This window comes from Dryobates pubescens, chromosome 5 (assembly GCF_014839835.1).
Source record: "Dryobates pubescens isolate bDryPub1 chromosome 5, bDryPub1.pri, whole genome shotgun sequence".
Taxonomy (NCBI): domain Eukaryota; kingdom Metazoa; phylum Chordata; class Aves; order Piciformes; family Picidae; genus Dryobates; species Dryobates pubescens.
This window is the reverse complement of record NC_071616.1, coordinates 38,892,182-38,919,858: the sequence shown is the minus strand read 5'-3', so window position 1 is coordinate 38,919,858 and position 27,677 is coordinate 38,892,182. Positions and strand designations below refer to the sequence as shown.

Here is a 27,677-nt window from a genome sequence, read left to right as displayed (position 1 = left end):
ATGAAATTGTGCCTAGAGACCACTACTAATTATTTTGAGATGCTGCATCAAAAAGGAAGAGGAGCAGTGAGGAATCTATATTATTCAAGTAATGACACAGCAGCTTAAAGCCTCTGTATGTGGTATTGCTTTGTGAACATTCTTGAACTCTGTTGGCTTATAACCAACATGTGCATGAGTGCATTCAAACCTGAGCCAGAGGGGGAAAAAAATAAAAATCAAGATTTGCAAATAACCTTCTAGTTTAGAATGGACTAAAAACTTCAGAGCAAAAGTCTAGTTAGGTTTGCTTAGCAAACATCTCAAATTCTTCTTTCTCTATGGGAAAATATATTCTAGCACCACCAGCTTTAAAGACTGTATTAAATCCTGGCTTCCTCTTCCTACTGCAAGCTTTTGACAAAATACAGTTGGCACAAAAACACAACTAACTTTGTCCTGTCTGACCTGGTAGCAAGCACTGTATGATCAGGTGACCTGCCTGGTGGATGTGGGGAAGGCTGTGGATGAAGTACCTGGACTTCAGCGAGGCCTTTGACACCGTCCCCCATAGCAAAATCCTGGCCAAGCTGTCAGCCCATGGCTTGAACAGGAGCACTCTGAGCTGGGTTAGGAACTGGCTGGAGTACCAAGTCCAGAGAGTGGTGGTGAATGGTGCCACATCCAGCTGGCAGCCAGTCACTAGTGGTGTCCCCAGGGATCAGTGCTGGGCCCCATGCTCTTTAGCATCTTTATTGATGATCTAGATGAGGGCATTGAGTCCATCATCAGTAAATTTGCAGATGACACCAAGCTGGGGGCAGGAGTTGATCTGTTAGAGGGTGGGAGAGCTCTGCAGAGGGACCTTGCCAGGCTGGACAGATGGGCAGAGTCCAACAGCATAAGATTGAACACATCCAAGTGCCGGGTTCTGCACATTGGCCACAACAACCCCATGCAGAGCTACAGGCTGGGGTCAGAGTGGCTGGAGAGTGGCCAGGCAGAAAGAGAGCTGGGGGTACTGGCTGACAGTAGGCTGAACATGGGCAGTGTGCCCAGGTGGCCAAGAAGGCCAATGGCATCCTGGCCTGTATCAGGAACAGTGTGGCCAGCAGGGGCAGGGAGGTCATTCTGCCCCTGTACACTGCACTGGTTAGGCCACACCTTGAGTTCTGTGTCCAGTTCTGAGCCCCTCAGTTTAGGAAAGATGTTGAGTTGCTGGAATGTGTCCAGACAAGGGCAACAAAGCTGGGGAGAGGTTTGAAGCACAAGCCCTATGAGGAGAGGCTAAGGGAGCTGGGGTTGCTTAGCCTGGAGAAGAGGAGGCTCAAGGGAAACTTTACTGCTCCCTACACTACCTGAAGGGAGATTGTAGACAGGTGGGGGCTGGTCTCTTCTCCCAGGCAACCAGCACCAGAACAAGAGGACACAGTCTCAAGCTGCACCAGGGGAGGTTTAGGCTGGATGAGAGGAAGAAATTCTTCACAGAGAGAGTGACTGGCCATTGGAATGGGCTGTCCAGGGAGGTGGTGGAGTCACCATCACTGGAAGTGTTTAAAAAGAGACTGGATGGAGCACTTAGTGCCATGGTTTAGTTGATTAGAAGGTGTTGAATGATAGGTCAGATTCAATGATCTCAAAGGTCTTTTTCCAACCTGGTTAATTCTGTATTCTGTATCCAGACACTATGGATCTCTAGAGAGAAAGCCAACACAGTCTAAAGAACAGCACACTAACAACTCCTATCTCAGCAGCAGTAGTTTCTCGTCAGACCACTACTTAAATCAACAACAGAGGTCATATTAAAGAACTAATTTACCTGAAGCAGGTAGCAAGGTTGACTGTAATGAAAGGGTCAGGGGTCTCCATGAACAGAGAATTGAAAACCATGAACAGGAACCATAGCACATTCTTTTTTTTAAGAAATACTTTTCTATGGGCAACAAGATGTAAGCAAAACTGCTTTGCTGTATTCTCTGTTAGAGAAAAGGTAATGATTTTATCTGCTGTGTTAACACTTACCAAGTATAGGGTTATATAAGCTGGTCTCCTTACAGATGTTTGGGAAAATAGAAGGTAAGTAGTATTTCTTAAAATTTGAGAATAAAAATGAAAATCCCTTTTCCTGGTTTTCCTTGTTCCTCCATTCTAAACTCTTAACCTTAAAAAAAAAGAAGTTGGGTAAATTAAATGTCTAGAAGCAGAAGAGAAAGACAACTGATGAAATGTCTCTGTTATAAGCTATTTCTTTGGAACAAAATCATATGCAGTTTAACAAACACTTTCAGAAAGATGGAATAGAAACTAGCTGGGAAAGGTCAGTGAAACAAAGTCTGGTCTCTTCCAAAACACTGCTTCAAAATGAACTTGAGCACATCAGATACTGGAAGTAATAGAAATACATCTGCTTTTATGGCCACCTTGCCAAGTCGAGGAGCAAACTCAAATGAATTGTTTTTAATAAAACCTTTGGCATTTTAAAAAGTTTTAAAAGAAAAGGGCAATTGCTCATGGCACTCTGAATATCTGACAGCTTCTTTCAAAACACTTCACCTAACAAGTGTCCTTGTATTTATCAGGGTAGGTACGTGGATTAATTTGTGCAGCTGACAATATGAAACAAGTCAGTCAACCACAAGCAGAAGATGATATAACTTTGTGTTAAAGTACACAAATCTCTTTTGTGGCTCATGAGTGCTAAGCTTTTCTTACAATGAAATCTTTTCCCACACAATAGCAAGCTAAGTACTCCTTAATAATAAACCAAACACACAGTTTCCAGTCCTGGAGAATCCCTCTGCCTGCAGAGCTGAGGAATCTGCCAAGCCTATGATAAATAAAATAAAGGAAGCTTTGCTGGGGGTTTTAGGGGCATTTTTGTTTGTTTTGTTTTGGCTTTTTGTGTTTGCAGGGGGCAGGGGGGTTGGTTTGGGGTTTTTTGGGTGTTTTGGGGTTTTCTGCTTTTGGGTTTGTTTGGGGATTTTGTTTGTTTGTTGGTTCAGGTTTTTTTGGGGGGCTTGTTTGTGTGTGTGTTTTGGGGTTGTTTTGTTTGGGGGTGGGTTTTTCGTTTGTTTATTGGAGTTTATTTTTTTCCCCTTCTCTATTCCTCACACAAAATCCACAGTTCTACTATGATCTACTTTCAGGACAATGGGCCTTCAGAATGGAATATACATACACACATCTATATGCAACCCCAGTATAACTCAACAGAATGGGTGACAAAGATGCAGAAATTAGTGACACAAAGTCCTTTAGCAAAACTTGTTATCAAAGAAGTAACTATTTGACTTGCAGTTATCAGTGCCTCTTAAAGGTCTTCAGCAAAAGAATTTAGAATTTGTTCACTATGTGGATGCTCTGACAGCTGCCTTCATCACTTACCTACATTTAATTATAATGCTACCAATTTATTACTGAGAGGGCAGTTGTCTTCCAGAAGGTAGGGGATATTTTTATACAAAATAAACAGTCATCATTAAGCTTAGTTTTACAAGTCACAAGAATTATCACCTCTCTCCAAACTGGGAGATGCTGGAAGCTACACAATGAGGTTGCAAATTATTCCAGCACTGCAAGTTCACAGCAAGATAGCTAAAGGGAAGGAATTGTTTCATTTTAAGGTGGGCCATATTTGTGCACTGTCTATCTTCTCCAGAACCACCTCTAAAAGTGCGAAGAATGCCTTATGGATACGCACTGAACTGGGTTCTGCAGGACAAATCTGACTTGGAAGGTAGTACCCTGGCACACCAACAGCATGCCATGCAGTTTGCTAGGCATATGACAGCAAAGCAGGCTCAGAAGCAGGATGTGCTAACTAGCCAGCAAATAGATTACATAAAATGTAATAGCTAGGCCACAGTTTTTGGCAGAGACCTTGTCCAAGGCATTTATTTCCAGTGAAGGACATAACAGGTGCCAGAGCTGCACACTGTATACTACATGCTCATTCAAGTCTTTATTTTCTATGCAGTTCAGCTCCACAACCTGCATTTTAGCTAGTCTGGAATCTGCAAGATCTTATTACCTAGCATCCACAGAGCAATACCACTAAATCAGTGTACACTCAGCAGTGCAGCTACTTTCAATCAGAACATAACTCTAAAGCTTTGTCAGATCTGAAGTATCCCAAGTATGTACTGGTTCCTACTCCTCTCTTTTGAAGAGGTTCACTTGCTCAGCTGTAGCAGCAATCTCAAATCTTCATGATATAGTGTACTGAATTATGCCTCATCCTACAAGTCTCCCAAAACTGAAGTCCTAGAAAGTACAGTTAAAATAGCAATAGGAGTCATGGCAGCATCTCTGCAAGATCTGGATTACCTTGTTGATCAGAAAAAGAAAGGGAAAGCAACAGGGAGCAGAAGGGGAGGTGAAAATGGGAAGGGAGTTGGAATTAATATTGCTGGAAGTGACTGACAGGTCTTGTTTTCCCTCTGTGCTACAATCTGAGGCAAGATCCTGTGGTAATAGGCCTATGAATCTTCACAAAGTGAAGATTTTCTAGGAGAATTTTCTTTTCATGAAGGACACTTGAGGGAGAGGTGAGGACAAGGAACGTTTGAAATACTTCAATATACATTTGCAGTGCTACTTGGAAATGTCTTCCTGCAACAGGTACACAGGTATTGGTTATTTCATATTTGTTTTTCTGAAAACCATACAACATACCTGAATTACTATGTATTTCAAAAGTGCTTCTAAGAAATAGCTTGTTAAATCTTCTTGTCCTTTATCTCCTGATTGTGGAGGCACAAGTGGAGTAATTTCCTCTATAGTTACTTGAGCTATTTAAAAAAGCACAACAACATTTAGACCATTTCTTTTCATGTATAAATAAATACTTACCAAGTTAGGAAAGGAAAGATGTACTGGAGTACGCAGAGTCAGTTACAGGCAAAACAATCTAACATAGATAAATGAAAATTTGTACAGTTTAGCTAAAAAACTACCACGGAACTGATTCCTTACCTACAGAAAAACACAGCAGATAACAACTAAATTCTCCTTATGCACCTTGGGAATCTACCTGCCAAGAAGAAGTTTTTCCAGAAGGTGCATTACATTTATTTTGGAATTATTAATGTATGCAGCAAACTTTCAACTGCAGAGCTACTCCGCCGCGAAAACCCTCTGCCACATTTCAGCAGATTTTCATTACCACTCAAGGTGACACTGCTTAATTCTACAAGCAGGGCTTGTTTCAGCTCTAAAACACTGGGTGGAGATGGAAAAAAAAGGAAAAAGGCACCAGCACTCCATGTTCAGAGGAAAACCCAGTTAGCTTCTTACTCACTGTTACATGAATGACCCCTTCCAACTGGAATTAATGAGCTTAAAATCCTGCTAACAGGAATAAATTGAGTTAGGAGGCAAGAGGCTCCCTCCACAAAGAAACCAGTACCTGATACTTACTGCTAGAGTGAACAGTCAAAGGAAAAAACTGTCATAAGAATAATCTTAAGAGAAAAAAGTCATCCTCCCTCTCTTGATGAAGGTCAAGATAATAACCCTCACATTAAAAAGATAATAATAAAAAACTAGAAAGTATAAAAAGCTGATTCCAGAATGCTCAAACCTTTCCCCTGGAAAAAAACCCTTCTGACCTCAGGTTTTGCCATTTTCAAGGTCCAATTCTTCTGAAAGATTCTGAGCCACAAGAATATAACAGCTTTAACTGCCAGGTCACACACAGACACTGCAGAAAGCTCAATTATTTGGCTCCACACATTGCCCTAACAACCACTCATTCTCTTGAAGGCTATACCAGAAACTGCTTTGCTTAGATTACTCTCTAAAGCATGGCCAAAGCCAGAGCAAATGTTGAACACAAGTACAACCTGCCTGTGCCAGTTTGCAGTAGATGCAGCTTCTGACTGTAATTATTAAGAATTGCAAAACATTGGGCAGCTTATTTTCAGCTGCTCTGTGTTAAGCTACAATAGCCATACTTGAACTTTTCTTTACCATAAAAAAAGGCAAACCAAAACCAATCCACCCTGAAAAGAAAAAGAAACAAAGAAAGAAAAGATCAAGTTGTCGCTGGAAGACCGGATAAACAGCTAGGAAGCAAATTATGGCTCCATAATGGCCTTGGGTACATCTGTGTATTAGTTCTTTGTTACTTCTACTTGCCTTTTCTGTGCTACAAATCAAATTATATAGAGATTTGAGGAGTATTACCAAGTTACTTACTTTCTTGAACATTAAGTGGAGGGTTAATGAGATTATCTAGTGTTCGGGGCCCGTATTCAGACTGTGGTGATGAAAATCCAGGAATCAAGCAAGAAAACATCCATAATTGTTCTTTACTACAGTTATTTTGAAGTGCTTGCAGCCACAAAAGAAAGAGACGTACACCCTCTCGCCGTATCTTGAAGGACAAAAGAGAGAGAAAAAAATGGAACCAGTTAACTCACTGTGTCCAGTTCTGGGCTCCTCAATTTAAGGACATTGAGATACTTGAACAAGTCCAGAGAAGGGCAGTGAGACAAGTCTCGAGCACAAACCCTGTGAGGAGAGGCTGAGGGAGCTGGAGTTGTTTAGCCTGGAGAAGAAGAGGTTCAGGGAAACCTTATTGCTCTCTACAACTACCTGAAAGGAGGTTGTAGCAAGGAGGGGGTTGGTCTTTTCTCCCAGGCAACCAGCACCAGAACAAGAGGACACAGTCTCAAGCTGTGCCAGGGGAAGTTTAGGCTCGAGGTGAGGAGAAAGTTCTTCATAGAAAGAGTCCATGGGAATGGACTGCCCAGGGAGGTGGTGGAGTCACCATCCCTGGAGGTGTTAAAAAAAGATTGGACATGGCACTTGGAGCCGTGGTTTACTACTCATGAGGTATTAGGTAATAGGTTGGACATGATGATCTCTAAGGTCTTTTCCAACCTTGTTGATTCTATGATTCTATGAACTTGTCCTGGAGGGAGAAGGGAAGTGGCACAAAAGATGAGCACAGTATGACCACCAGCAGAGCCATGCTAGCTCCCGCTGAAATGCAAGGACAGCCCTGGCACCTTCACTGCTGGTTGCCTCACAGAATCGCTTTCACAGGGCTTTCTGGAAAAGGAAAGGAAGAAAGCCAACATATGTCTAGTCACTTGCCTCACTACAGCACACTGCAAGATGCCACATTGAGATTTTCACAAAATACAAAGACCATAATAAAATTTCTAAACGTGTTCATGAATTATAACAGAGAGAGCTTTTTGCAGCAGCAGGACTCATTCTACCTTCTTCAATTCTGTCTTCAAGAAAGGTGATGGAGAATTTCAGCACCAGTAAAGCCTGCACATAATTTACAGATGAGTGGCATGGTTGTCTTCTGCAATATCAAAACTATGTTACTCCTTGGCATAGATAACTTTCCACTTCTAAGACAGCCTAAACCCCAAGCCCACAATAATTCACCCTTATGTCCTTATTTGCATTTTTAAGTATTTTACAATAAAGTAATATGCAACTTTTCCCAATACCTTTAATGAGTTTCCAGTGTGAAGAAGCTTCTTTAAAATCAATCCTACAAAAAGAAGGAGAAAAATACAGAGACATTAATATATACACAATAATATACATTAAAATACATGCTCTATGTTTTTTTCTGTTCTTTATTAAGATGTCAAGAGTTCTCGGTCAGACTTGATAGTAACTTTTAAACAAGTCCTTGGCAATCTCCAATTTAATCTTGGTGAACTTGGTACCCTCAGGCAACTCTCTCAATGCCAGAAGGAAAAAAAAGAAACCAAAGATCACCTTTCTTTCATACCTACCTCATAACCCATAATATCTTCCCCCCCAGGACTTTTTGGAATGTGTACATGAAAAATAAAGGATTCTCACGTCAATAATGTGCATAGTATCAGCCTTCCCCATTTACAAATACAGGTATCACCTCAGCTTTGAAATTTATTACTGAGAGAAAAACAAATAGTTAAAAACACTACAAAGCAACTTTCCACCTGCCCTTGCTCCTTCTCAGCCACTGTTCTACTTCCAGATTCTCAGGCTTAATTCAATCTAGAAGAGCATTCATTACATTGGTGGGGTTATTGGTTTTGCATTCTGGTTTTTTTTATTTCCCTTAGCTTAGTTTCAAGAGTCCTTGTAATAGGAAACAGAATGGAATGAGTATCTGCCACAGTTGCTCTGGTTCACAACAGCTTGTATTAGCTCTCAATGTGCACTTGCAGCCCAGAAAGCCAATCATATCCTGGGCTGCATCAAGAGAAGTGTGGCCAGCAGGTCAAGGGAGGTGATTCTCCCCCTCTACTATGCTCTGATGAGACCCCACCTGGAGTACTGCATCCAGTTCTGGAGCCCCTATTACAAGAGGGACATGGACGTGCTGGAACATGTCCAGAGAAGGGCCATGAGGATGATCAGAGGGCTGAAGTACCTCTCCTATGAGGACAGACTGAAAGAGGTGGGGCTATTCAGTCTGGAGAATAGAAGGCTCCAAGGAGACCTAACTGTGGCTTTCCAGTGTCTGAAGGGGGCCTACAAGAAGGCTGGGGAGGGACTTCTCAGGATCTCAGGTAGTGATAGGTCTAGGGGGAATGGAATGAAGCTGGAGGTGGGGAGATGTGAGGAGGAAGTTCTTCACAGTGAGAGTGGTGAAGCCCTGGAAGGGGTTGTCCAGGGAGGTGGTTGAGGCCCTGTCCCTGGAGGTGTTTAAGACCAGGCTGGATGAGGCTCTGGCCAGCCTGATCTAGTGTGGGGTGTCCCTGCCCATGGCAGGGGGGTTGGAACTCGATGATCCTTGTGGTCCCTTCCAACCCTGACTGATACTATGATAAGTTATTCCAGACATATCCCTGTGATGTCATTTAAAGGTTAAGGAAATGAGTAGCACAAACTACCAATAGCTACTAATAAAAAATAAGATTAAAAAAAAAAGAAGGGGGAAAGGAAAGGAAAGAAAAAGAAAGAAAATCATCTTACCAATACTATGAAATTGCCATCTCTGATGAATCCTTTCTGGAAGGAGTTGCAAAATTTTCTACAAAAAAACAGAACCCAGGGATGTGTGTTGCAAACAGCACCCTCAGAAGACCAAACAGTACTCTCACAAAAGAAACAGATCAGAAGCTGAAGAGTTAACACAGAGGATTTCCACACTGCTTTCCTTGGAAGCACTATGCTCTTTTCAAGACAACCCTATTCCTAATACTAAGAAACCCAAAGGCTCCAACACATTGTCTGGCATGTCCTTCACTAGAGACTTCAGATGTTACCACAGTTTATGTGGCTCCACCCTCTCTCCAATGGATATTGCCCATAGCATAGGGAGCAGAATGGGATGAGCCTCTGTCTCAGTTGCTCTGGTTCACATCAGGTTGTACTAGGTTATTCCACCTTCATAGTGATTTCAGGTAGGATGCCCAGCTGTCAACTTGCCTGTGTGGCCAAAGCAAACATTTGCTTCAGCCTACTCAGAGGGGTCATGAGCTCCAACAATAACAGTGTAACACCCGTCCAGATAGGTTAGTGGACGATCATCTTTGGAGGGTAAGGAACAGAGCACAGATAGTGACACAAACAGTCAAAAATCTATTATGTTGCACTTTGATGTTTATGCTAGAGGCATTAGCATTCATTTCCCAAATGAGCTCCTGGCTGTGGCCCTGCTTCCAACTAACAGGACATCTACTGTCCCTTCATGCAGGAACTAGTGAGCAAATTAATCAGCTCTTTTCAGATTCGCTGTACTTGTAACAACTAACCCTATAGTTTAAAGCACCAATGTACCTTACTAAAAACAGGTAACAAAAATACCTGCCCCCCTGAATTTGTACTCAACCATGTGACAAGCATTCACCAGCTTTCAAATTTTACCTATTTTTAAAAAACACAATCCTTGTTCTATACTTAGAGGCCTCCACTGAAAAACAAAAGACACAAGCTTGACATTCTAAGCTATTTCAAAACTACATTCTCTGCTCAGAAATGTTCTGATTTCACTAAACTAGTTTCTAAGCCATCTTAATTAAGTCAAGATGTGCTTTTGGTAGTGCTGTTGTAAAAGGCTATTTTCACATAACAAATCTTTTTGCAAATAAAAGGGATCTATGAAAGTTAATTCTGCAGCAGTCATCTATTATGAGAAAAAACGGAGATAACATGCAATCAAAGGCTCAAAAATATCATGACTAATCAGAGATCACCTTGCCAAGAATTTCAAAGTGTATAGTACATTTGAAGTGTGGGGGAAGAAATGCCATGAATAATGGCAAAACAATGAACTATCTGCAGTTGCAGAAAATAGAATAGAATAAACCAGGTTGGAAGAGACCTTCAAGATCATCGTGTCCAACCTATCATCCAACACCACCTAATCAACTAAACCATGGAAAAAATCTTGGATTTCCAGTTAAGACATCTTCCTGCAAAACTGCAAGCAAATTATTTTTCCTCTCTCACAAAGCACATATGTTCAACCTTAAGCAACAGGAAAAAGGAATGCCATTTAATGTAACAGGTATTTCTAGGCAACTGTAGAACAGCTGTATTGTTGTGATGCTGGAGGTGTTTAGGAAGAGACTGGATGGGGTGCTTGGTGCCATGGTTTAGTTGATTAGATGGTGTTGGATGATAGGTTGGACTCGATGATCTCAAAGGTCTCTTCCAACCTGGTCTATTCTATTCTATTCTATACTATTTAACAGGACTTAAGTTGAAGTAAAAAAAAACTCATACAGGAATAGTCAAGTTACCTTACCTCAAAAATAAAAAGAATGGAATCTAATTCTTCTCTCTGAGACTTGTGACCTAGATGCAATTACAAATAAACAGAAGGTGCACTTTATCAAAACAAAATGTAAATACAGACAAATCCTTAGATGTACAGAACAAAGCCATGCATTTCTACAGCCATAATTTTGCACTCCTCCTGCAAATAAAAGACTTTTCATAGTTATGGTTTGTAACAGTTTGTAGAACTTCCTATTATGGCATCAACAGTTACGCAGGATCTTTCTGAAGAAAAAGCTTAGAATAATTCTGCAGAACACAGAAGTGTAACACCTTAAGAATCCTCACTTGGTAAATATAGCACAACCAGTCATCAGAGAATGAACATTCCTTGCTTACCTCCACTGCATGCACCTCTAACTACTCTGATTTTATTTGCAAAGTCAATGTTTATGCATATTTCTGCACAGCCAATGTTGCCATTTGTGACCACAGACACACGGCTTATTTATCACATCCTGCTTCACTTCATAACAAAAGCCAGAAGCACCAAGGCAGAAGGTGTTCTATTTTAAATGCTTACCTTTTTGCTTAAGGCCTACTTCAATAGTCACAAAGTTTTCAAAGAACACATAATATATATGTGAGAAATGGAGGTCGAAAAACTGTTTGAGATCAATTGATTCTGCGTTCTCTGAAAAACAGAACAGAACATTGGTTTTCTTTCTTTGAAATATTCAATGTCAACCACAGCATAGCATTATCCAGGAATAAGAAATGAAGATATTGAGAAGAAAATAGCTGGAGGTTTTCATTGTTTTTGAAGTGAAGGTTATGAAATTCAATATGGCATGCCAGAAGTGTCTAATCAATTTTAAAACAGGAAGCAGTGTCTTGCACACTCACTGCTTGCCTGATAGGAATGCCTGCAAACCCCCGTCAGGAACCAGAATTCCTTCAGGACTGGCATTGTACAGATGAAAGTTGTTTTAATTGTTAATTTAATAGAAACAAAGTTAATGATGCTGCCTGAAGTCTACAACAGAAAGATCATTGTCCCCAACTGTAATCATTAGACATAAATAAGCTTACTTAAGTGGTAGAAGGATGGTGAGGATCACCTCTGCTCCAGAGAGAAAGAAGGTTGAGAGTAAGTAAACAGCAGAATTGGATTCTCACTACTGCTTCCTTACTCCCTCCAAGATCCAACATGCATTTTCCTTTCCAGTCTGGCCCAGTCCCTCACACTCTTTTGACAATGCGGTCTCAGGAGATCAGGAACTGGGATCGCAGGGATACCTTGAGGTGGAAATATCACTGTGATGGATGTCCTTTCTTGTGTACTCTGGAAGGCTGCTAGACTCTCTTCCCATTATTTTTGTGTAAATCCTCAGTTAAATGTATAATTTATCTAGATTAATTTTAAATAGATTCTTTTAATCAATTCTTTCAAGCCTTAGTACACACTGAACCAAAAAACACTCCCTGTCCTCTTATTTAACTACATGAGACTCGAGAAACTAAGCAGACAGAACAACACTATGGAAGCAGAGGAAAAGAGAGACAGCATTTTAAAAGGAGAAACTCCTCCCTTTCAGAATATTAGTCCAAAACAAACAAACAAACAAAAAATAACCCTAAAACCATGAAGAAAGGTAAGGGGGGAAAAAAACAAAACAAAGAACTTCATACTGTTCATCAGCTCTACATATAGAGGCATCATCTCACTACAGAGGCATCTTTTGTAAGTGCCCTTCTAATTCTTTATTGGTGGGGGTTTTTTTAAACCCTTTTGAAAATGACATCAATATCTATCATCTCACATGACCAGATAGACAACCGGTACAGTATAAAGGACAGAAAGAATCAATTGAAAGCATGGTATATTTTCAATTCTATTTTATTATGTGCCTCTAGAGGACTCTCAATGTAATTTTATTACAAATCTTGCTATAAAAGTTTCCAATACATGTCTAATTTTTCTGCCAAAGTCTTACATAAACACTGTAGGGGAGCCAGAGTGCCCTTAAAAAAAGACAGAACTATATTAACAGTTAAGAGCAACTCTTACAGCAAGGTGGCTTAGCTAGCAATAAACTGAGCGGTCCAGAACAGTGAGCATATGCCTGATCATCTACAGGATGAGGAAACCTCCAGATCTGCAGAAACTGCTATACCACAGATCAGCAGTTACATGTTAAAAGTCTGAAACAGTACAGTAAGGACAAAGGGTGGGGAAAAAAATCCACTTGAAAATCAGGTGGACAGGGTAAAATGCACAAGAAATAGAGTAATGACTAAAGCACAGGCACAACTATTGCAACCACTTCCACTCACGGGGCAGAACCGCGAATTCTAGACTGTGACCAAGAAAGTAGAAGTAGAAAGCAAATCTAAAGGGTTTCAGGAGAATTAAAAGTAAAAATAAAACAATGACTGAAAGCTTTGGGAGAAGAGAGGGTGGCAGAAGAGAATCTTTTAATCTATATATTTAACTGTTCAAAGGCAAGTCCACATAGAAAGCACTGCAATGGTTTACTTGATGCAACGGGGCAGAAAACACCAGCTCCAAACCTAAAGGGATCTGAAGCAGTTAAACAGCCTCTGCCAATCAACACACAGGAATACTGCATTTTTGCAGGCACATAAAATGTTTCATTTCCTGAAACAGGCCCTCATTCTTTCCCCAGACATGGGTCAACTCTGCAGCAGACAAAAAATACTAATCACATGTATTCTCAAAAGACTCAATCTTAACACAACAGTCTGTAGGCAAACTTACTAACATTAACACCCAATTAACACTAAAAGCATACCTTTCACTTTACTTTTATACTTTTTACTTAATGGAATTTTGTCTTTGCATTATCTAAAAAAAACCAACCAAAAAACAAAAACCACCAACATTTTTTCCACAAACCACAAACTATTTGTTAATGCTGAAAAACAGCTTTCCTTCCAAGGGAGGGAGAACACACTTGTGTATATGCTAGGTTTGCCACCTAGAGCAAAAAAGCACCTGCTCATCCATCGAATGACACCTGTAGTCATTCAGTAAGCTGGTGGTTCAGAAATTTGGAACCCTGCATTAATCAAGAAGTCTGAAGCTGACAAAGAATTATTGCAAGGGAAGTTGGGGGGGGGAAGCAGGTAGAGCATAGGAATCTTAGAATCACTAAGGCTGGAAAAGACCTTTACGATCACCTAGTCCAACCATAACCAAATTACCATGACCACTAAACCATATCCTGAGCACGCTTCTTGAGTGCCTCCAGGGATGGCAGCTCCCTGGGCAGCCTGTTCCAGTGCCTCATCGTTCTCTCAGTAAAGAGGTTTTTCCTAATATCCAGTCTAAACCTACCTTGGCACAACTTAAACCCATTTCCTCTCATGCTATTGCTAGTTACTTGGGAGAAGAGACCAACACCAGCCTCTCTAGAACCTCCCTTCAGGTAGTTGCAGAGAGCAGTGATATATCCCCTTAGCCTTCTCTTCTCCAGTCTAAACCACCTCAGCTCCCTCAGCTTCTCCTCCTATGAATGTGCTCTGCAAACCCCTCAACAGCCTTGTGGATGTAATCTACCTGGACCTCAGAAAGGCTTTTGACACCGTCCCCCAAAGCAAACTCCTGGCCAAGCTGTCAGCTTGTGGCTTGGACAGGAGCACACTGAGTTGGGTTAGGAACTGGCTGGAGGGCTGAGCCCCAAGAGTGGTGGTGAATGGTGCCACATCCAGCTGGCAGCCAGTCACTAGTGGTGTGCCCCAAGGATCAGTGCTGGGCCCCATGCTCTTTAACATCTTTATTGATGATCTGAATGAGGGCATTGAGTCCATCATCAGTAAATTTGCATATGAAACCAAGCTGGCAGCAGGAGTTGATCTGCTGGAGGGTAGAGAGGCTTTGCAGAGGGACTTTGCCAGGCTGGACAGATGGGAAGAATCCAACGGCATGAGATTTAATACATCCAAGTGCCGGGTTCTGCACATTGGCCACAGCAACCCCATGCAGTGCTACAGGCTGGGGTCAGAGTGGCTGGAGAGCAGCCAGGCAGAGAGGGACCTGGGGGTGCTGGTTGATGGTAGGCTGAACATGAGCCTGCAGTGTGCCCAGGTGGCCAAGAAGGCCAACGGCATCCTGGCCTGCATCAGGAACAGTGTCACCAGCAGGAACAGGGAGGTCATTCTGCCCCTGTATGCTGCACTGTGTCCAGTTCTGGGCCCCTCAGTTTAGGAAGGATGTTGACTTGCTGGAGTGTGTCCAGAGAAGGGCAACAAAGTTGGTGAGGGGTTTGGAACACAAGCCCTATGAGGAAAGGCTGAGGGAGCTGGGGTTGCTTAGTCTGGAAAAGAGGAGACTCAGGGGTGACCTTATTACTCTCTCCAACTCCCTGAAGGGAGGTTGTAGACAGGCGGACGTTGGTCTCTTCTCCCAGGCAGCCAGCACCAGAACAAGAGAACACAGTCTCAGGCTGCACCAGGGGAGGTTTAGGCTGGATGTTAGGAAGAAGTTCTATACAGAGAGAGTGATTGCCCATTGGAATGGGGTGCCCAGAGAGGTGGTGGAGTCGCCATCACTGGAGGTGTTCAGGAGGAGACTTGATGGAGTGCTTGGTGCCACGGTTTAGTTGTTTAAGTGGGTTGGATTGGTTGATAGGTTGGGCGCGATGATCTTGAAGGTCTCTTCCAACCTGGCCTATTCTATTCTATTCTATTTAGACGTGCTCCAGGACCTCAATGTCTCTCCTACACTGTGATGCCCAGAACTAGATACAGTACTCAAGCTGCAACCTCACCAGTGCTGAGTACAGGGGCACAATCACTTTGCTACTCCTGCTTGCCACACTGTTTCTGATACAGGCCAGGATGCCATTGGCACTCTTGGCCAGCTGGGCACACTGCTGGCTTGTGTTCAGCCAGCTGTCCACCAGCACCCCCACATGCTTTTCCACCAGGCTGCTTTCCAGCCACACATCCCAAAGCCTCTAGTGCTGCTCGGGGTTGTTGTGACCAAAGTGCAAGACCCACTTGGTCTTGTTAAACCTCATTATGTTGACCTCAGCCCATGACTTTAATCAGCCCAGATATCTCTGCAGTGCCTTTGTACCCTGGAGCATAATAATGTAGACCTTAGAAGAGTCTGATCTGGAAACCCTGTAGTTTGACCACATGCATACGTCATCCCTTTTCACAGCTAGATCTATAATGAGCACAATCCATATGACTAATACAGGCACAGAGAGACTATTGCCCTCCTTGATTAACACTGAAAATTCCAGCTGTAAGCTGCTATTATAGCTCTCTTCATTAATTAAGGATAAGATTTTGTGTATGTGTGTGTGTAACACTCAGTTCACCTTTATCCTTGTGACCAACTAAAGATACAGCTATTCAATTCTCTCATCTTAAACCCTTTTTGCCAACACTGTCTCTTCTCTGTGCCACCCCAAAGTTTCATGAATGCTGCATAGAGGTCAACATCATTTTCTCTGCAAGGAGCATATGTATGCCCTTTTCACAGAGCCTTCAACTGGGAATTAGAAGGAATTTGCTTTGACTACTCAAAGTTTTCTGCCTTTTTAAGAGAAGGGACACAGCCTTCTTTTTACATGAAGTGGGATTACACAGAAACAGGCTTTCCTCCCTAACTTACAGTACATTTACTCTTAAACAAAAGAACTTTGTATTCTCTTACCACAGAGTCATGTAATACAAATTAATGTATTCTTTGTGCTCCTGGTACTTATGCCCACACCGAGAGAACGGAAGGACTCAGAAATAGATCTGGCACCATATAAAATAGTTGGAAAAGTTCCTCAGCATAGGAGAGGAGGAAATGGGACATTACTGTAGTCCAACAATGTAAACACTAAAGCTTCTACTCTACATAGCACAGTTCCAGTGCACTAAAATCCAGGTGTCCAGCATCATTTATGGAAGCTGTTTATCAAGAAAATGCAGTTCTCTTCATGATTCACAAAAGCAAGGAACACCAGCCTTTGATTGCCAGGTTTTGCTTTATTTTCTGTAACTTAAAAATTGGTATAAGTCTGATCTCTGCATTAATTGTGTTCAGTGGTGCTTTCTGGAATATTTTTTTAGAGGAAAAAGTTACATTTAGGCACAAAGTGACACCAAACAGCTGTTCTGTCATTTTCTTCCTCTGATAGAGCTTTTCTAAAGGTAGATTCAGCTTTGTCTTGGTTCAGCATTAAGCAGGTAAGCTATCTTTTTTTGTTGTTTAAGTTTCAAAAACTGTATTCAGCTTATGTATTTCTGTTCTATTTTAATGCACAAAGTAGAGAACAGAACTAGATGTGGAAGACTAGTGATCTAATCTATTTGCATGAGCTGCATTATGAAAGCATTAAAGTACCAGATCAACTGGGATTCATATTTCCATTAAATACAGTGAAATTTGGAAGTTCTACTATTCTCCAATATATAGACTGGAGCTGAAGCAAAACTCAAAAAACAAACACAACCAACCAAAACAAACACACGCACACACACACAACAACAAAAAAAAAACCAACAAAACACACAAACACCAAAACCAAACAAAAACCCAAAACAACAAAACACAAAAAAAGTCACCAAAGGAAAGGAAAAAAAATCCAAACAGTCCACCCAACCAAAAAAAAACCCTACCAAAACCACACCACAACAAAGCCCACAAACAAAACCACCAACCAACAATTAAACAAAATCCCTCTCCACCTACCAAATTCTGTGCTTACATGTGGCTGGATTTCTAGGAACCTACTTTCCTATACTTTCAAGTGGCCAACTCTCCTTAGGAACTTATTTTCATGTATTTTTAAATGGCCAACTCTTTTGAAAGTAATTGTTCAAGATTTTCTGAAAGGTTAACACTCTTTTCAGTAAGATAAAAAAAATGTTAAGTGTCCACAGAGGTCATTTTAGGAAGAGAAGATTCTCCTTTTCTTGGAAAGAAATTGCTCTGCCACACAGCTCTGAGAGTAAACTCATTTGCCCCAATGCTTTTATTGTGGTTTAATTATCAGCACATTCCTATTTAACCAGGAATAATTCACATATTTTTATTTAAATATTTTGTGAGTAAGTCCTTCATATTACATGGCATATAAAGAGGATACTATTTGAGTAGCATATCACACTTAAAACTAAAAGAGTACCATCTCAGAGAGCTTAAAAAAATAATCACTTTGGCAGATGTAAAAGACAAAGCAGAAAAAAGCAACACAATTTTTTTACCATATATTTAAACTTGTAAGGGATTATCTGAGAAAGATCCTGCAAAGCTACCAAGTTTACACATACAATGTCCCAATCCTCTACAGGAAGAGGATGTCTCTGGGCTTTAACCTATGCACAAATTTGTTCTGTTCTATTTTCTTCTCTACATATTACTCTACAAATTATTATAAACTAATCCACAACAACTATTATGTATTTAGACATTAGTTGAATTAGAAAGGCAAACAGATCTATACTATTTAGATGATTAAAACAAGTAAATTTGTACTTTTGGTACAGCACAGAACTTTAAAGGTAAACAATCAAAAAACGTAAACCCAAAACAAAGCTCCACACAGATCTCAGACATATATTAACTTTTCTGAAGCGAACATTAACATTTGCTGGTTCATGTAAATTGTTGCAGAAACTCAGCATCAGCATTTAACAGAATAGTTTAAGAAAGATGTTGACTTGATGGAATGTGTCCAGAGAAGGGCAACAAAGCTGGGGAGGGGTTTGGAGCACAAGCCCTATGAGGAGAGGCTGAAGGAGCTGGGGTTGTTTAGCCTGGAGAACAGGAGGCTCAGGGCAGACCTTATTGCAGTCTACAACTACCTGAAGGGAGGTTGTAGCCAGGAGGCGGTTGGTCTCTTCTCCTGGGCAGCCAGCACCAGAACAAGAGGACACAGTCTCAAGCTGCAACGGGGAAGGTTTAGGCTGGATGTTAGGAAGAAGTTCTTCACAGAAAGAGTGATTTGCCATTGGAATGTGCTGCCCAGGGGGGTGGTGGAGTCACCATCACTGGAGGTGTTCAGGAGGGGACTTGATGGGGTGCTTGGTGCCATGGTTTAGTTGATTAGATAATGTCAGATAACAGGTTGGACTTGATGATGTCAAAGGTCTTTTCCAACCTGGTTAATTCTATTATATTCTAATAGTCTACATCATTGCAGACTGAGTTGTTGTTCAGTTTTAAGCCTTTCAGAACTGGATGGTATTATCTATACCAGCATATAGTATAATGAAAACATTATCCTGTTGGATTCCAAGATTTACTGGCTTTTAAGTCACTTTCTCTCATCCTTACCCAAAAATAAATTAACAATGACAACTGTAGCAAACAATGACCTGGAATTCAGCCAGACATCCAGTTCTATTTCTGTAAAGCAGAGGCCTGCTATAGACTGATGTGTTCAGTATCAATTCTCATAACAAACTGGCGCTATTTGAAAGCAAGAAGTTTCTGAGTGCCCTCATTTGCAGCTGGCCAGTAGAACTTAGCCATTCTTAATTGTTCAAGCTGAAAAAATTAACAGCTGGTTTACAGCAAAGCAGTACAGAGGCTGAGTTACACATGGACAGTCTCTCAAACAAGCATGTCGTTTAGAAAGGTTAAGTGGAAAACCTCTGCAACTAAGTGCTGGCTCTGGCATGGTTACCAGACTGTCAAAATGAAAGAGACCTGATCACAAGCCACAATGTTTCAAACAGTGAGCTACAAATGTAAATCTACTCAATAAGTGCTTTATATTAGTCCTCACTGTTTCAGAACACTAACAGCTATAAACAAACAAATCTTTTAAAAAAGGTAATTTTGTCTGAGTACTTTTGAGGGGTTTGGTACTGAAAAAGGAACACTTTCCAATAAATCCTTTAATGGCTTCTATTTTTGCATCAGACAAAGTCTGAACTCACCACCATCATTTTTAGATACAAATATAGAAGAAAAATTAAATAATCAAAAAATCACAAATTAATAAGCAGGTTAACAGCACCAATGAATACCATCTACATAGACCACCACAAATTTCAACACCCGTGCTCCATAGGAATGAGAGGAAGCAGCTGGCAGCTCTCCAATCTTAATTCTTTCAGGTTGCTTGCAGACTTCAGAAGAGTTAAAACTAGTAAACTTGAAAGGAATGCTTCCACCACTCAGGCATGTTCCAGAACTGCTTCCACCACTCAGGCATGTTCCAGAACTTAACACTTTTATTTAAGCAACCTGAAGCACTTCCCTAGTAAAGTACTTATTTTCATGCCGAAACTGCCACACGCTAAACTCGCATAGACCTTTTCTTCACATGCAAGCGGTCAAAGTCGTCCCTTTGTCTAGCCTGGGGCTTTGATCCGGCTCCAGCCCTTACCCGTGCAAGCCAGCAGCACAAGCCACTGCTGCTCTCTGCAATTCGAGTGTAACATTAACAAAAATCCTACAGCAAAGCAATCCCCCCCTGCCTTTTCTCCTGGCCAAAATAGAACAGAACAGCTTCGAGGTTAAGTCAAGTTGACTTTCTTAAACTGCATCCAACCAACCCACAGAGAAATCCATGAATTACAGCAGTGACATGTCCTCTGCAGTCAGAGCTACCAAGAAAGAAAGAAAAAGAAAAAAAGTTAAAGTAATCTAAAACTCTTGCCAAAAACAATACAGCTCTGCACATCCATAGAAAATTCTGGAACAGCTATCTGCAAAGAAAATTCCAGACAGATTGTTACGCTGCAGCTTCTCACTTGCCTCTCACTTCAATGACCATGAAACATTTCTCATTTATTATAGTATGGTATGTAAGTGATAGCATAATGAGTGATGTTGATGAGGTGCAACACCAGTGAATGCTATCCAGATGAAGCATTAGGGCTGGCTGCCAGTCAAATAGATTTCTTAAATTAAAATCCCTTTAAACAAATGCAATCTCTGTTTAAGTATATTGTTTAGTATTAAACAATAGAGCAGAATGGAGGTCCAATGCAGCCTGTTACATTCTCTCCAGTCTAGCTTGACTTTTCCTTTTCAGAGATCACCTCCATGAGATTTTTGAGCACGAACCAGCCACCAAAAATAATGATAATAAAAAACCCCACACCACACTGCAAATACTCCGTTCTCTTTGCATTACATTTTACAGGCATCCTCTCCAGAGACACATGAAGTTTATTTTTAAGATATCTGAAGCAAATGAAGTAACTAATAAGAAATAAGATACTCCTTTTTCCTTTACTCTGCATTATAACTTCTGCCCTACAGAAACATAAGGGGGGGTAAATCTTAACCCAAGTATATTCAATCCTCTTGCTTGCACGTAGTAATATTATGCAGAAATCATTAGTTATTTATGGGCTGTAGGAGTTTTTTATATACATACACCCACATATGTTTACAAATTCTAACTGAAACTACAAATTCAACAGGTAGCAACATCTGCTATCAGAACAATGCAGAAAGTCAATATTAATAAGGTGTGACATTATGAAAGGGTCATATATCTAGCTGCCTAAATTACAGAGTTCTCAAAACACTGTTAACAAAAGGACAAATCAAGCATGATCTGATACTTGAAGGACTACTAGATATTTTTTTTTAAAGAATCATCATTTTAAAAACATGGCATTTCATTTTGATATTGAAATCTGATTAAACAGTGCAACACTGATTATAAGAATGATGCAATGCTATTTCCATGTTATTTCCCCTTAATGATCCTAAAACTTGCAGTTAGCTGCTAATTCACTGGAGCTACTAAAAATACCCATTTTCTGTAAAGTCTGTAGGCAATACCTAATTTCATAAAGTACACTGTGTGCCTCCATTTGCACCTGCAAGGAAAGTCTCAATGATCACACCTGCACTGACTGCAGCTGGCAGCTCTCCTTAGAGGAGGGCCTCCCTTCTGACAATGCTAAGCCACTGCCATAAAGGCCCTAAAGTAATCCCATTTTACAGTTCCACTCAAGGTTGATACACACATCAACACTGCATACAAGCATAGCTCACAGTAAACAAAACTGGTACAGCCTTTCTAGTGTACAGAAACAGTTTGATGAAAAGTCATGTACTGACCAAGATAACACAAGGGAACTGTGTAAGTACCTTGTACTTCCCAGAACTAAGTAGAAAAACAAACAAGCAAGCAAGCAAAGAAAAACAACATCTCCCCCAAAAGAAACAAACCAACCAAAAACCCAAGCAACAACAAAAACACGACAAGCAATCAAAAAAAACCAAACAAAAAAACTCCAAAAGCCAACAAACAAAACCCCCAACAAAACCAAAACAAACAAAAACCCACCCATGGAGGATGAATACTTCCCTAGGGGAAGAAACTATTGTACCTCAAAGAATCAGATAGTTCCAGCTGCTTCAAGAAAAACTGTGCAGCAGGAAAACAACAAAAAGGAGGTCACCTTCAGTCACAGATTGCTATGTCCCAGGATAATGGACTTCAGTCTCTTCCCATGTTTTGTTTTGGGTTTTTTTAGCATTTCTTAGCAATAATATTTATCACTACTTGAAGCTCTCCTAAAGCCTCTAACCTTTAATAAAAAAAACTTATGCCTGTGACATGCATAAATTGATCATGTATTATAGTTACTTTCACAAATAATTTAATCCATTCTGAGTTAGACAGTAGAATTTCACTGAATGTTCCTTGGTTCCTGAATTACAAACAAGGCTGAACAGTGGCATACTGAAGAACTGCAGAGAATCAGACAGAGGCAAGACTACCGAAGTGGCAAAGAGCAGTTAGCCACAAAAGAAAAAACAAACAAACAAAAACCAGCAAACCCCCAAAAGACCCAACCAACAAAAAAACCCCAAACCCCACAGCAAAACAACAAAAAACAACAAAAACAACACAAAAAACCCCACAACCACAAAAAGCACAAACCAACATTTCCCCCAGTATGCCCCTAACTGATAGGCCAGCACCAAGCAACTTTCCAAGCCAAAAATCCTTCACTGTAAGGTTTCAAATTTGGTCAGCTTTAACAGAGTTTATTTCCTAGGTTTTTTTTCCACATATGTTTACATATTTTTCATTATGCCCCTCTGCTGAAAGGCATTTCAAAGCTTTTTGCATCTTTTCACTTGGAAGTTCTACTCTCATCTGAGTCATTTCCGTCTCTATATCCTCTACGCACTAAATACTATACTACTAAATCTGCAACGACACTTGGTGTGAAGTATACCACTGTTTTAATGAAGACACAAAAGTTTCTATATTCCTTATGCAGACTAATAAGCATTTTTCACTCCATTAAACCAAGCTGTCACCCATGACACAATACTTTCTCTTGAATCATAGAATCAATAAGGTTGGAAAAGACCACAAAGATCATCAAGTCCAACCTACCACCCAACAACTCATGACTACTAAACTATGGCACCAAGTGCCATGTCCAATTCCCTCTAGAACACCTCCAGTGACGGTGACTCCACCAGCTCCCTGGGCAGCACATTCTAAAGGCAAATCAGTCTTTCTGTGAAGAACTTCTTCCTAACATCCAGCCTAAACCTCCCCTGGTGCAGCTTGAGACTGTGCCCTCTTGTTCTGGTGCTGACTGCCTGAGAGAAGAGACCAACCCCCTCCCGGCTACAACCTCCCTTCAGGCGATTGTAGACAGCAATAAAGTCTCCCCGAGCCTCCTCTTCTCCAGGCTAAACAATCCCAGCTTCCTCAGCCTGTCCTCATAGGGCTTGTGCTCGAGGCCTCTCACCAGCCTCGTTGCCCTTCTCTGGGCACATTCAAGAGTCTCAATGTCATGACACTGCATTCTAAGATACCTTGTAAAAGGTACTGAAATAATTCCATCTAATGCACCCTACCTTTAATTTGTTAAAAATAGATGCCAGTTGTCTTTGTGCTATTCATTCACTTAGCTTTACATTAGATTCCCTGAAATTGTTGAGTTTCTTCTAGTCTTTATTAAGCACCACATTATAGTGCCTGACTTGCACCACTGCCTTGCAGGATCCAAGCACCTATCATCTTTAGATTTCTCTTCTTTGGTTAATAGATGACCATCAGCCTGTAATTCATAAGCACTCACCTCTTTTCATGACTATTAGTTCAGCTTACTGGAGAACGGCTGCTTTGAATGCCTTGATACAAGGGAGAGAAAATGAACTAGTAGTTCCTTTCCTCCCCTCAACTCTTAACCACACTTCAGTCTACAGCTGCTGAACTAATGACTAAAAAGCACACCAACAAAACCCAAAACAACTCTGGACCAATGCACCTTGCAGGCCTACTGAAAGGATTTTAAGTTTAAGAATAAGAGAAAATTCTTTCCTTCTCCTGGATGTGACACATCAGACAAACTCCCTCCTTGATAGTCTTTCAGCCTCCAGTATGCAGGGATTAAAAGCAATAAAGATGACAACTTTCCAGTCCTAAGGATGCTGAACAGAGCTTAACTGAGATTTCCTCCCTTCTTCCCTCAGGTCTGTTAGCAATAGCTAGCCTGACTCCCCTGACCACATGGAAATACGCCCATTATTACACTGGGGAGGCGTCACTGAAGAAAATGGGTAAACAGGAAAATGCAGCACTACGCCGCTTAAACTGCAGGATGGTGCCTGTATGCGAAACCACCTCAGGCAGCAGTTTATCTTATGTGGGCACATTATTTTTTAAATCTGCAGGCTAGTCAAATAAACAATTGGAGAAGAAAGGGCATAGAGCTTATGCTTGGAAAGCCAGTTTAGGGAGCAGTGTAAGGAATAAGGCGAGGAGGTCATCACAGCAGAAGACAGGCTTCACATAATCTGCCACATATTTCTCTTGCACTACAGCAAGAACATGTAGAAAAACATCCCACTCCACCCAAAAAAGACCTTTTTTCGTACCTTCTCTAAGAATATCTTTTGTACCTCGTGTATCTAAACATAGTGACAAAATCTTGTAGATGCATCCAAGTCAAGACAAGTTGGAAGTACTATTACATCTTTCCCAACTTACACAGTCACACGCTGTATTCTCCCAATCTTGGAGAAAGGATATGTGGAACCTCTGCTTCAACAGCTGAGGTATATGCATGTGCAGGGGAAAAACGAGAATAGCCACCACAGGAAAGCATGCCCCAGCAGATTTAGTCTGTCCTGCAGCCAGTAAGCAAAAACCTCAGATTAGAGGTCTCCTTGACACAGAGGTCATGGCTTGCATCTCACAAAACGCATCCAAATATTAACAGAGCTGAAGGAAATTCTTGTATATTAAAGACAAGCAACAAACATCAAAACTAGGGCAGAATGGTAACATTCTGAATGAGGCAAGAGAATGTATCTGACTACTGAAGTGTCTTGACTAGCTAACCACTTAACTATTCCCCATTTCAAAAACCCAAATAATTATGTTGCAGAAAGTAAGTCATGCAACAGCAGATGTTACTGTGTGGGAACAACACCTGTGCCTTTAAACACCAGTATGAAAGAAAAAAAAGGGAGCAATAACCATTTTGCTTTTAAAAGAAAGAATCCAGCTTTAGAAGACAAGGTACTTAAATGCCCACAGACTGTGAGCACAACCCAAAATAATCCATTCGGTACTCTGTGCTAAATACGGAATGCAGTTGCCCTTGAGCAATGTGAGCCCTGCTCACGTGCTGATAAACTGCTAGAAAGCAACCCATGCATGTACAAAACTGGAGGCCCCAAAAGATGCTCCAGAGCAAACAAACTCCTTCTTTCAAGGACAGCTTGATGACAGCAACTTAGATTTTTACAAACCCACAGAACTAACAGATATTTTTGAATGGTTAACTCTGGAGTTTTTCCAATGTTGTTTTGCACCAGGCAATTATTCCATATAATCACAATTCTTAGTTTAGTGTTTAGATTAAACAAGTGGTCACATGGAACTACAGCAGTACTTCAGTGTTTATGTTTGTTCCTTGACCAAATGGCAAACCAAAAGTGTTTTCAGACTAGCTGTATGAATGCTCATCTGCATCTACTCCAGTAAGCACTTGTTGTAGCTTTTACCTTGAAAAAGCATACGAACAGAAGTTGCTGCTGTAAGCGTTTTGGGGACATTGACTAGGGAGTCGCCGGCATCATTAGCGTTCACCAACCACCTCTAAACACATCTACCGACTTGGCAGCATTTATGTAGCTCTAGAGAACAATTCACAGGGGCGCACACCACCTTTTCGCCTCCATTCACAGTTGTCAAATGAATTCCGCCTTTAAACGCGGTGGTAATGTACGTGACACCGTGTTATCGCGGGGAGCAAAGCATCTGCCTCTGCGTCCGCCAGGTCCCGCGGGCCCCCGTATACAGCTGAAACCTCGCCACCACCGGCCCCGCGATGCTGGACGCGGGGCCCTCCCTCTGGCAGCCGTGCTGAGGTGAGGCTGGGCCGAATGAGTCTCTCGCCGGAGCAGTACCCCGAGTCCACCTCCCGCCCACGCACCCAGCCTGTCCCTCTAAGTACCCGGTGCTCCCTACGCCGGGAACTCGGAGCAAGCTGCTCCACGGCGCCCGGGCCGCGGACCCCCGCTGATCTCCTCCCTCCCTTCCTCCCGGCCGCCTCACCGATGAGGACGCGCAGGTGCTTGAGGCGGGTGAGCGGGTCCTTGCGGGTGTCCAGCACCTTCTGCGTGGACTTCCGCACGTCCCCGTGCGGCTTCTTGGAGAACATCCCGCCGGGCCTGGCCCTGGCGCCGTGCTCCAGAGGCGGACAGCGGCCTCCGGCTCCGCCCGCTCCGGGGCCCCTACATAGCCAGGGGCGGCAGCGCCGCCGCCGCCTCCTCCTGACTCCGACTCGGCGCGGGTGGAGGGGCGCGGCCCGCAGCTAACTCCCCGGGGGGCTGGGGGGGGCCTGGCCGGGCCAGGCCTAGACTCCCCCTTCCTCCTTCCCTCGTTCTCCTCCCGCTGCTTCACGACAGCCGTCAGGTGCGACCCCAGGCGTCACTATGGCAACCGCGCCGTGACGTCACGGACGGCCCTCCCGAGCGCACCTCCGAGGCGCGGCGTGCGGACGGGCCGCGGCTCCTCCCTCATGCCTGGGAGGGGCAGCGCGCCGGCGGGGATGCCCGGCCTTCCACGGGCCTCCTTGCCTGAGGATAGAGAGCGGGCATCGGAGCTGGGCAAGTCAGGAGCTCTCTGCAGGATCCTCCGTGCAATTGGGTCACAGCAACTGGTACAGGAAACTTTTTTCCCAGCTGTTTTATAAGTAAAATATAAAGTTATCCTCTTAGACTGCTACTTCTGCTTATACAGCAACACTGAGGTGTTGTGAGGTAAGGGGGGGAATCCCATGTGGAATAAAAAACTAAAATCCAGGCGGGGACTGTATTCACCAAGGCAGTGACTCCAAGCCTTCACTCAACCCTCAGTTGTGCAACTGGCAACGATGTGTCTCATCTTGTAGTTCCTCTTTCCACACCGGTGCTGCAACTCTTCGCCACAAGCTCCTACCCAGAGTTACTTCTTCCCAGTTTCACTGCCCACGCTTTTGGAAGCAGTGCTGGCATCGAGACTGGACCATCAGGCGTGGCTGGGTCCAGTGTGACGGTCTGGGGCCCCTTTGTTTCTTCTGTGATCGGTGGAATGGTCACGACCACACTGCTCCAACAGCAAAGCCAGAAAAATGCTCAGGCGCCTGTATTTGTCCCAGTCACACGCACCTCACTAGTGAGGCCTGCGAACACAGTTGGAGAAATGCACCAGATGCCATATAAACTCTGCTGCTGAGGGATGAATTAGTAATACTGACAAAGCCCAAAGTTTCCCCTAAAAGTCTGACATTATTTTACAGTTAAGACATAGAGAATTCTTGGACTTTTCATTAAACACCTGCTGTTGTATCATTTAAGGATCATTATTTCCAGTTTCTGTTTGCTTGGATGGTTTTAAATAGTCCCTGGTGCTCAGTTTTGCATTGAGAGAATCCATTCCCCTGAGGTAAGAGTCTGATTACAATAGCTAGAGTTTGTAATATTGGCAATATTTAACTATTTGAGACTTGTTACAAAATTTTGAGGGTTGTCAGCATTTTCATACCTG

At 42.1% G+C, this 27,677-nt stretch overlaps 1 protein-coding gene across 9 annotated transcripts in view; it reads right to left on the bottom strand.

Moving 5' to 3' along the window:
- The window catches only part of RALGAPA1 (Ral GTPase activating protein catalytic subunit alpha 1), a 142,086-nt gene extending 115,539 nt beyond the window's left edge, over window positions 1-26,547 (bottom strand). For all 9 annotated transcript variants that reach the window (XM_054162060.1, XM_054162062.1, XM_054162061.1 and 6 more), the window contains exons 1-8: window positions 26,205-26,547; window positions 11,249-11,359; window positions 10,694-10,743; window positions 8,917-8,974; window positions 7,452-7,495; window positions 6,178-6,355; window positions 4,654-4,769; window positions 2,002-2,140 (exon numbers count right to left, since the gene is read on the bottom strand). In XM_054162060.1, the coding sequence (XP_054018035.1) occupies window positions 2,002-2,140; window positions 4,654-4,769; window positions 6,178-6,355; window positions 7,452-7,495; window positions 8,917-8,974; window positions 10,694-10,743; window positions 11,249-11,359; window positions 26,205-26,310 (802 nt within the window). In that variant the 5' untranslated portion in view covers window positions 26,311-26,547. The remainder of the gene's footprint in view (window positions 1-2,001; window positions 2,141-4,653; window positions 4,770-6,177; window positions 6,356-7,451; window positions 7,496-8,916; window positions 8,975-10,693; window positions 10,744-11,248; window positions 11,360-26,204) is intronic.
- Between the last annotated feature and the right edge of the window lie 1,130 nt (window positions 26,548-27,677).